At 65.4% G+C, this 9,848-nt stretch overlaps 2 protein-coding genes across 5 annotated transcripts in view; one reads left to right on the top strand and one right to left on the bottom strand.

Moving 5' to 3' along the window:
- ENTPD7 (ectonucleoside triphosphate diphosphohydrolase 7) overlaps positions 1-2,811 on the bottom strand; it is a 17,326-nt gene extending 14,515 nt beyond the window's left edge. The window contains exon 1 of one of the 3 annotated variants that reach the window (XM_073354670.1): positions 2,563-2,811. In XM_073354670.1, coding sequence (XP_073210771.1) covers positions 2,563-2,570 — 8 coding nt within the window. In that variant the 5' untranslated portion in view covers positions 2,571-2,811. Of the gene's footprint in view, positions 1-969; positions 998-2,403; positions 2,416-2,562 lie in introns of those variants that run through there. The other 2 variants (XM_073354672.1, XM_078853908.1) reach the window with 2 other exon arrangements.
- Positions 2,812-3,636: 825 nt separating this feature from the next.
- SLC25A28 (solute carrier family 25 member 28) lies at positions 3,637-9,359 on the top strand. Of its 2 annotated transcripts, XM_073354673.2 has the most exons (4): positions 3,637-4,032; positions 4,789-5,017; positions 6,522-6,578; positions 8,255-9,359. In XM_073354673.2, the coding sequence occupies exons 1-4, from the start codon at positions 3,745-3,747 to the stop codon at positions 8,770-8,772; spliced, it is 1,092 nt and encodes a 363-aa protein (XP_073210774.1). In that variant the 5' UTR covers positions 3,637-3,744; the 3' UTR covers positions 8,773-9,359. The 2 variants fall into 2 exon arrangements, with proteins under 2 accessions (XP_073210774.1, XP_073210775.1); XM_073354674.1 differs by lacking the exon at positions 3,637-4,032 and having other exon boundaries at positions 4,870-4,958.
- The last annotated feature ends 489 nt before the right edge of the window (positions 9,360-9,848 follow it).

Below are 9,848 nucleotides of genomic sequence, written 5' to 3'. Positions count from 1 at the left end.
CGCGCTATCTCAGAGTTGGCACCCATGACTGGAGAAATGTGTGTTAACTACTGAGGGCCGGGAGGGAGGGAGGCTTAACCTTGAAATGTGTGTTAACTACTGAGGGCCAGGAGGGAGGGAGGGAGGCTTAACCTTGAAATGTGTGTTAACTACTGAGGCTAAACAATCTGTTCCATCTTGTATGTAGCTGAGGCACCTTGAGTTCATTTCCCAGACCCGAAGAAGAGCTCTGCCTGCCTAAGCTCATCTCTCTCAGCAACAGAAGTGGGACCAACAAAAGACACACGCCCCCCCGCCCCACCCCGTGTCTCTCACATCCTGAGACCAACATGACTGCAACAAGACTGCTCGCACCTTCCGACATCTGCGCCCACAAGCCAAGGGATCCACCTCAACCTCACCCCAAAGCGTGGCTGGCCCTGTGAGGAGCGGGTGAGAAGAGACGCCAGGCGCGAGGAACAGCCAGGCACCGGGCTCTTCTTAGGTTCCGCAAACCCCAAAGGGCGTCCCGCCCCGACTGGCCACAGCAAAGCCAAGCGGCGGCGGGCGGGCGGCTGAACAGCCCAGTGGTCAGGACACCGGGCCCCGGGTCGCTGCTCTGCCCACCACCGCCGGCCCGCGGCCCCCGCTCCCCAGCGCCCGGAGCCGCCCAGCGCTGCCCGGCCTGGCATGGGCGCCGCGGCGGGGCCGGCCCTGGGAAGCGCCGAGGCAGGGAGCCCGCCGCACGCCGACACAGTCCCGGGGGGCGCCGCGGGCAGCCTGGTGGGGGCAGCGCTGGCGTGTCCCCGGGGCCGGGCAGCCCCCCAGGGTCGGCGGCCCCCGCCCCGTCTCCCGCGGGCCCCCGCGGCCCCCCCCCGCCCCATCCCCCCGCGGGCCCCCCCCCCGCACTCACCTGGCCATGGGGCCCCCGCTCTCGGTGCGGGCCCCCCCCGCCCGTCCCCCCCGCGGGCCCCCCCCCCCCGCACTCACCTGGCCATGGGCCCCGCTCTCGGTGCGGCCCCCCCCGCCCCGTCCCCCCGCGGGGCCCCCCCCCGCACTCACCTGGCCATGGGCCCCGCTCTCGGTGCGGCCCCCCCCCGCCCCCCCCCGCGGGCTGCCCCCCCCCCCGCACTCACCTGGCCATGGGCCCCGCTCTCGGTGCGGCCCCCCCCCGCCCCCCCCCCGCGGGCTGCCCCCCCCCCGCACTCACCTGGCCATGGGCCCCCGCTCTCGGTGCGGCCCCCCCCGCCCCGTCCCCCCGCGGGCCGCCCCCGCACTCACCTGGCCATGGGCCCCCGCTGTCGCTGCGGCCCCCCCCCGCCCCGTCCCCCCCCCGCACTCACCTGGCCATGGGCCCCGCTCTCGGTGCGGCCCCCCCCGCCCCGTCCCCCCGCGGCCCCCCCCCCGCACTCACCTGGCCATGGCCCCCCCCCGCCCCGTCCCCCCGCGGGCCCCCCCCGCACTCACCTGGCCATGGCCCCCCCCCCGCCCCGTCCCCCGCGGGGCCCCCCCCCCCGCACTCACCTGGCCATGGCCCCCCCCCCGCCCCGTCCCCCCGCGGGCCCCCCCCCCCGCACTCACCTGGCCATGGCCCCCCCCCCACCCCGTCCCCCCCGCGGGGCCCCCCCCCGCACTCACCTGGCCATGGGCCCCGCTCTCGGTGCGGCCCCCCCCGCCCCGTCCCCTCGCGGGCCCCCCCCGCACTCACCTGGCTATGGCCCCCCCCCGCCCCGTCCCCCCGCGGGCCCCCCCCGCACTCACCTGGCTATGGGCCCCCCCCCGCCCCGTCCCCCCGCGGGCCCCCCCGCACTCACCTGGCTATGGCCCCCCCCCGCCCCGTCCCCCCGCGGGCCCCCCCCGCACTCACCTGGCCATGGCCCCCCCCGCCCCGTCCCCCCGCGGGCCCCCCCCGCACTCACCTGGCCATGGCCCCCCCCCCGCCCCGTCCCCTCGCGGGCCCCCCCCGCACTCACCTGGCCATGGCCCCCCCCCGCCCCGTCCCCCCGCGGGCCCCCCCCGCACTCACCTGGCCATGGCCCGTCCCCGCCCCGTCCCCCCGCGGGCCCCCCCCCGCACTCACCTGGCCATGGCCCCCCCCCCCGCCCCGTCCCCTCGCGGGCCCCCCCCGCACTCACCTGGCCATGGCCCCCCCCCCGCCCCGTCCCCCCGCGGGCCCCCCCCGCACTCACCTGGCCATGGCCCCCCCCCCGCCCCGTCCCCCCGCGGGCCCCCCCCGCACTCACCTGGCCATGGGCCCTGCTCTCGGTGCGGCCCCCCCCCCGCCCCGTCCCCTCGCGGGCCCCCCCCGCACTCACCTGGCCATGGCCCCCCCCCCGCCCCGTCCCCCCCGCGGGCCCCCCCCGCACTCACCTGGCCATGGCCCCCCCCCCCGCCCGTCCCCCCGCGGGCCCCCCCCGCACTCACCTGGCCATGGGCCCCCCCCCGCCCCGTCCCCCCGCGGGCCCCCCCCCCACCTCACCTGGCCATGGGCCCCCCCCCCGCCCGTCCCCCCGCGGGCCCCCCGCACTCACCTGGCCATGGCCCCCCCCGCCCCGTCCCCCCGCGGGCCCCCCCCGCACTCACCTGGCCATGGGCCCCGCTCTCGCTGCGGGCCGCGTCGCGTCACCTCCCCTCCCCCCTGGCCCGGCCCGGGGCCGCGGCGGGCCGCAGAGGCATCGCCCCGCCGGGCTGGTGGGCGCGGGCCGGGCGCCGAGCCAGGGGCAGGAAGCTCCGCGGGCCCCGCCCGCAGCCGGTCCCGAGCGCGTCTCCCCTCAGCCGCGCCGCGAGCTGCGCCGAGCACAGCGGCGGCCACGTCACGAAGGCGACAGCAAGTAGCCAATGAGGGAAGAGGGGCTCCCCAAGGTTCGTCCTCTGAATGGATCATATTGGACCTGTCCATCTTTCCAAAACCCAATCCGTGCCCTGTTCGGCGCCGGAACCCCACCCCCACAGCGTGAGGAGCCAATCACAATGCTGGCGGAGCCCAGCAGTTCCTCTTGCGTCACGGTCGTGGCCAATCAGACACCGAATCTCAGATCAGTAGCTCCCTCTCATTGGCGAATGTCACCGGAGCGCTGTCCAATCGCAGGGGCCGCAGTGTGATTCTGCCCCTTTGGGCGGGGTCATCTGAAGATACGCGCTCTATTTTAGGTTTTCTCAGCCAATCGCGGTACGAGCTAACGCTTATCCGGCTTCCTCCCCGGGCGTCACCATCATGAAAGAACCAATCAGGGGCTTTCAAACAAATAACAGTTGCGTTGGCCCTCGAAGCAAGAGCCAACCAAGATCCGCGATTCTGAGTGGCAGCCGAAAAACCCAATAGCGGCTCCTCTGCCATAATAATGGCGATTTTGAGGGAAAGGAAGAACCAATAAAGCTTGAAGAGTACAAAAGGTCAAAGATAGCCTGCCCAATCGGCTCTTCAAATGGGCGGGAGAAAAGGATCGGTTGGCCAATAGGCTCTGCGGATGGGCGTGGCTGAAGACGCAGCTGGCCAGTAGGCGTTGTGGATGCGTGTGTCGGAGGGAGCGGCTGCCCAATGGGAACTGGGCATGTTTTGGGGCCCAGCGCGCGGCTAACCAATAGAAGGTGTCGGTAGGCGGGCGGGAGTCTGGCCAATCGAGGCCGCTGACGGGCGGGGCGGAAAGTGCCGCCGGCCAATAGGCGCTGAGGAGGCGTGGCGGGCTGAGCGGGAGCCTCCGGTTGGACGCGGCCCGTGGCTGAGACGGCGGCTCCCGAGCGGGATCCGAGGCCCCGGGCGGCGCCATGGAGCTGGGGGCGGGCGCGGGGGCGGGCGCGGGCCCCGGGGGCGGGCCGCGGCCGGGCCGCATCCTGCTGCTGCTGCTGGGCGGGGGCCACGGCTGGGCCCGGCGGGGCGGGGCGGAGGCCGCGCCCGGGCCCGGGGGCTCCGAGGCGGCGCGGAGGCCGGAGCCCGCCTCCGACCCGGACTACGAGGCGCTGCCGCAGGGCGCCGCCGTCTCCACCCACATGCTGGCCGGGGCCGTGGCGGGGGTGCTGGAGCACTGCGTGATGTACCCCGTGGACTGCGTCAAGGTGAGGGGCGCGCCGCGCGCGGGGGCTGCCGGCCCGGGGCAGGACCCTCCCTCCCTCCGGCCCGGGGCAGGACCCTCCCTCCCCCCCTCCCGGCCGGCCCGGGGCAGGACCCTCCCTCCCTCCGGCCCGGGGCAGGACCCTCCCTCCCCCCCTCCCGGCCGGCCCGGGGCAGGACCCTCCCTCCCGGCCGGCCCGGGGCAGGACCCTCCCTCCCGGCCGGCCCGGGGCAGGACCCTCCCTCCCTCCGTCCCTCCCTCCCGGCCGGCCCGGGGCAGGACCCTCCCTCCCGGCCGGCCCGGGGCAGGACCCTCCCTCCCTCCGTCCCTCCCTCCCTCCCCGCTCGGGGCAGGACCCTCCCTCCCTCCCGGCCGGCCCGACATCCCGGCCCGGGGCAGGACCCTCCTGCCTGGCGCTGCTCCCTGGCCCGCGACTGGAGCCTCCCGGCCCGGGCAGGATCCTCCCGTCTGGCGCTGCTCCCTGGCCCGGGGCAGGACCCTCCCGGCTGGCCCGACATCCCGGCCCGGGGCAGGACCCTCCTGCCTGGCGCTGCTCCCTGGCCCGCGACTGGAGCCTCCCGGCCGGCCCGACATCCCGGCCCGGGGCAGGACCCTTCCGACCGGCCCGGCGTCCTGCCTGGCGCTGCTGCCTGGGCTCTCCAGTCCAGCCCGGGCAGCCTGGGGAGAGCTGGGGGCCAGGGCTGGGCTGTCCACAGAGCTGTTCGGTGCACGTAACGCCCCTCTCTTGCTGCACTTTCAGACGCGGATGCAGAGTTTGCAGCCGGAGCCTGCCGCCCGCTATCGGAATGTGCTCGAGGCCCTGTGGCGGATCGTCCAGACAGAGGGTTTCTGGAGGCCAATGCGGGGCATGAACATCACGGCCACTGGGGCCGGCCCTGCCCACGCCTTGTATTTTGCCTGCTATGAAAAGTTAAAAAAGACATTGAGTGATGTTATCCATGCTGGGGGCAATAGCCATGTGGCCAATGGTATTGATCCTTCCTGCACCGCTTCCCTGCACCACCATCCCCGAGGGGCTAGAGCAGCTGAGGGCAGCCCTGCTGGCTGGGTGGTAAAGTCAAGGGCAGGGCATCCCCAGAAGCCAGGTCTCTTGTGCTCCCTCAGGATGACTCAAGAGAGCTCAGACTGGTTGTCAGAGCTGTTTCTCTCCCTCTGCATAGGTACCATCTCCCAGACATTGTATCTGCATAGCTCTGTACCAGCTCTGCTGGGCCTCTGTGTCCGCTCCTCTGCACTGGCGGTAGAGCAGGCAAGGGCTGTGTGCATCAAGGGGAGAGCATGAGTGGCACTAGAGGTGCTTGCTACTGTTTAGACCTGTTCAAGGGGCCAGGTGCAGCAATGGGGAAAACAACTGTGCCCCAGGCTAATGGGAGGGGAGCACGGTGCGTGTGTGCCGGTTCTTTGGGGAGTCAGGCGTAGGGGCCTGGGCTTGCTGTGTGGCTCTCCAAGGTGCTGTAATGCCACCAGTTTCCTCGCCCAGCCCAGGGCAAGGTTTCCTTGGTGATGGTGGCCAATGGGCAGGGAGACACAACTGGTAGCAATAGCCGAGGCTGATACTTAGTGCGGTGGGCTTAAAGCATTAGATGTGCTGCACTCAGGCCAGTCTGCTGAAGATGGAGCAGATGTCCTAAGCAATGTCCTCTCTCCAGTCATTAGCTAGCAGCCCATCTGCGCAGTGCTCTGGTTCCACATCACCCTTCCCTACCAATCCCAGTGCTGGGCAAGGGGAAGTACTGTACTCGTGCTTGAACCTATTCATAGACCTGTCTGAGATGTTCCCAGGTATCTGACTTTGAGGAACAGGTTAGTGGGGCTGGGAGCTGGCCAACACCTTCCCCTTGCTCACAGCAACACCTGTGGATGGGAGCTGCCTGCAGGACTTCCCCTCGTCTCTGAGCTGGGATTGACTGCAGCATTGTGGGTAGGTAGAGTGGAGCTGGGTTCAGGATGCAGCCCTCAGAGTTCCCGTGCCTTACTCCTAGGGTGCCTTTGACTTTCTCTGGCTCCCCACGCTGCTGTGCTTGAACAGATTTGGGACTCGTTGGACCTGCATTGGAGGGTGTATTTTACCCTGGTGGATACTGGGGTTCAGTGGGATCCTGACTATGGAGTGGTTTCTCACTCTGGGACATGGTGAGGCATGGTCCGATGGGGTCCCTGTGAGTCTGTTTGCATCTTCTCTCTAGTAGGTGCTGGGATTAAGTGAGGCCTAGTCGTCTCCATAGGGATCTGGCAGATTATTGCACTTCCCCTCAATTTGTGGGTTCTGAAGCTGGGGGTTGCTGGCATCTGGCCCTCCTCTTGGGCAGGATGTGGTGGCTGCATTAGGAATTTACCAGTCTTCTCCTTTCTGGTAGTGGAGTCCTGGCAGTGGGTGTCTCCCTCTTCTCTGGCGAGGGGCTCTGGGGCTCAGTGGAGCCCTGGGTCTCTCGCCATCTCCTCCCCTCACATGTGTCAGTTCTTGTTTTACAGGTGCAGCGGGGTGTGTAGCAACTTTGCTCCATGATGCAGCTATGAACCCTGTGGAAGGTAATGATGACCCCATCTCCTCTGCAGGGGAGGCCCCATAGGCGGGGGTGAGGGTGTGTGGTGCTTCCTCTGTGTGGGAGCTGAATTCATCTCTGTGCTGTGCTCCTGTCTGTGGCACCAGGGGGCGCTCTCATTCTGCCCTAATGAGGGAGAGTCCTGCAGAGAGCAACATCCCCTGCCTAAGGCCCAGGCCTGGATAGCTCAGTGATATCCATTTAGGGAGTTGGATTAGCCAGAAGGTTTCTGTCCTAGGAAAAAGGAGCCAGCCTCAGTCTGGGGAATCTAGTGGCAGAGAGTGAGGGAGTCAGCCGTTTCCCCCAAGGGACTTGTCATGGGGATCAGCAGAAAAAGCAGCAGCTCTAGCTAGTGGATCTGGATTCAGATTACCAGCGATCTGGGCTGTGGTGAGTGCAGTTCTCACTTGGGCCCACCTGTGCTGAGGCTAGGGAGAGGGTGTGAGTGCTGGGAAACACTGCTCTGTGGAAGCGGCCTTCCCTCAAGGTCCTGCATCCCCTTTGTAGGGTGTTCCTAGGAGAGCCTTCGCAAGATACATACTTGCAGCCAAATGCCTCTTGAGTCTGAGTGCACCTGCAAAGGCAAAGAGCTGGGCTTGCCCATTGCTTGGATGTTACTCCCCAAGAACATGCAGGTGCTTTTGGCTCAGTAGATGACATTCCCTCCTTGTGGTGAGGCTGACCCCTATGCCCCACGCTAAGGTGTGCTCTGGCTCTTTCTGCAGGACATGGGGTGTTAGGCCTGGTGACCCGCCCAAATTCCAGCTCAGTTATTTGTGTTCTGTCTCCTGAATCCCCCTGCAGTCGCAGTCAGAGAGTTGTTTCTGCTCTGCTGCGTAGAGCTTGAGTTAGGCTCTTGAACAGCTGCTGTTTTCCACTTGGAAGTAATCTGGGCTGTGGCTGTAAATGAGCACATGTGTCTGGCTGAATTAGTGAAATACTTGGGGATATTCTGGGATGGAAGATGCTGTAGAAATGCAGGGATCTGCCCAGATGCTGAGATCCATCTGAGAAACGGAATGATGTTCTCTGACTGCCTCATAGGTCTGTAACAACAGAGGGAGGGATTGGTCTCTCCAAGGGAAGACGTAGATGCTTGGTGCTGAGCTCAGTGTGCGAAAGCTGACTGAAATGAAGTGTAGCAGCCCTTGGGTGTGCAGCCGGATACTAATATGGTGAGGTAGCTGGCACCCTGCAAAGAGCAGTTCTAGCTCAGTGGTTCTCAAATGTTTTTACAGGTGACCGCTTTCACATAGCAAGCCTTTGAGTGCGACCCCCTCACCCCCCATATAAATTAAAAACACTTTTTTTTATATATTTAACACCATTATAAATGCTGGAGGCAAAGTGGGGTTGGCGTGGAGGTTGACAGCTCACGACCCCGCCATGTAATAACCTTGCAACCCCCTGAGGGGTCCTGACCCCCAGTTTGAGAACCCCTGCTCTAGCTAGATTCCTGGCTGGGTGTGGGGTTGCTGGGAGTTACGGATCTTGAACCAGGGGTTTTCTGGTCTTAGTTGTCAGTTGTCTCTGAAGCCAGTGAGAATAGAACCCAGGGAGCTCCCTAGCCCTATACTCATCCTTTCTCTCTCTCGTTATCCCCTTGGTGGCTTGGCCACTGGACGCTGTCGCTGACTGCTTGCTGCTGTCATCTGCCCCAAGTGGTCAAGCAAAGGATGCAGATGTACAACTCACCTTACCAGCGGGTGACGGACTGTGTGCAGGCCGTATGGCGCAACGAAGGGGCTGGGGCCTTCTACCGCAGCTACACTACCCAGCTCACCATGAACATCCCCTTCCAAGCCATCCACTTCATGACTTACGAATTTCTGCAGGAGCAGCTCAACCCCCAAAGACAGTATAACCCTGGCTCCCATGTGGTCTCAGGGGCCTGCGCGGGTGCTGTGGCCGCCGCTGCTACCACGCCATTGGACGTTTGCAAAACACTGCTCAACACCCAGGAGTCCCTGGCCTTGAACTCCAACATCAGTGGACATATCACAGGCATGGCCAATGCCTTCAGGACGGTGTACCGAGTGGGCGGTGTGACCGCCTACTTCCGTGGGGTCCAGGCCCGGGTCATTTACCAGATGCCCTCCACAGCCATTGCTTGGTCCGTGTATGAGTTTTTCAAATACATCCTCACCAAGCGCCAGGAGGAGCGCCGGGCTGGGAAGTGAGTCAGAGCTTGGCCCTGCTCTGGGCCCATGTAATCTCCCCTCCCTGCCTCTGCCTCTCGGTGTCTCCCTTTTGGTTTGGTTTGTGCGGGAGACGGGGAGGCAGGAAAGCCCTTGGGTTCTAGCAAGGCCATCTGTTGCCTGGGGCTGCTGCAGCTCTGCTCAGACAGCACAGCCTGCCCCTGTCCCCAGAACCCTCGAGTGATGTCATCCTGTAAGCTACAGCCCAGGTTACCTGCCCTTGCACTTCCACCTAGGAGCTGTGTTCCTGCTCTTCCCCCTACCAAATCTCCTTGAACGTAAAGCTTTGTCTCTCTGGGGATAACGAATACCATGACCCACCACTGGCAAGTCAAAGCTAAGGTGCTCAGGAAAGGTCCTTGCCATTGCCTGGAGTGCCAAGGGCTATTGGCTGGTTTCTGGCTGGGGGAAGTGTAAGCTTAGCCGTTGTCTAGCAGCACGCACACACAGATGCACGCCTGACACCGACTGCCCTGTTGCCAGCTGGCAGGAAGGATTGCCCGGGAGGGGAGTTCGTAGGTTTGTGATTGTTCCTACTCTTGGCGCCTCCAATAAATAATTCTGCTTTATTGTCATGTCCCTTGTTACTCTTGTAAAGCCCAGCTCCTGTGGTCTGGCTTGGGGCCTTTCAGTAGCTCTCCAGTGAGTGTTATGCAGTTGTACAGGCTGCGGATGGTGCTCCCATCTTGCATGTTGGGGAGATGTAACTAAATCTGCTGAAAACTCCCTGCTTGGAGCTGGGAGAGAGGCGGGAGAGAATGTGGCAGGCTGGTGGTGAGGCAGGGCTGTTAGCCAGCAGCCAGAGAGTTGGGAAATGGGCAGGGTGGTGGCGAATGAGGTGTGATGGGAAAACGGCAGTGGCTGGGAGGGAAAGCGGAGAAAGGAGGAGCTGAGTGACAGCAAAGGAAGGGAGACTGGGCTGGCTGATGATCCCTATTGGGAGAAGTGGGACCAGCCAGTGGTCAATGGGATGTATGCCGAGAAGCTCTCTCAAGATATGGCCCTCAGTATGGAATCGTTCCAGAGCTCTAGGCAGGGGCTGGGTTCCTGCAGAGTTG

This window comes from Lepidochelys kempii, chromosome 7, assembly GCF_965140285.1.
Source record: "Lepidochelys kempii isolate rLepKem1 chromosome 7, rLepKem1.hap1, whole genome shotgun sequence".
Classification (NCBI taxonomy): domain Eukaryota; kingdom Metazoa; phylum Chordata; order Testudines; family Cheloniidae; genus Lepidochelys; species Lepidochelys kempii.
The sequence above is the reverse complement of the archived record's forward strand: the minus strand, read 5'-3'. Positions and strand labels throughout refer to the sequence as shown.

What these genes read in the sequence shown, in the direction of transcription:
- SLC25A28 (XM_073354673.2), top strand. Translation starts at nt 3,745, where the DNA reads ATGGAGCTGGGGGCGGGCGCGGGGGCGGGCGCGGGCCCCGGGGGCGGG. An exon ending in ACCCCGTGGACTGCGTCAAG is followed by an intron (nt 4,033 to 4,788) that starts GTGAGGGGCGCG and finishes CTGCACTTTCAG; the next exon opens with ACGCGGATGCAGAGTTTGCA. An exon ending in AGCTATGAACCCTGTGGAAG is followed by an intron (nt 6,579 to 8,254) that starts GTAATGATGACC and finishes ATCTGCCCCAAG; the next exon opens with TGGTCAAGCAAAGGATGCAG.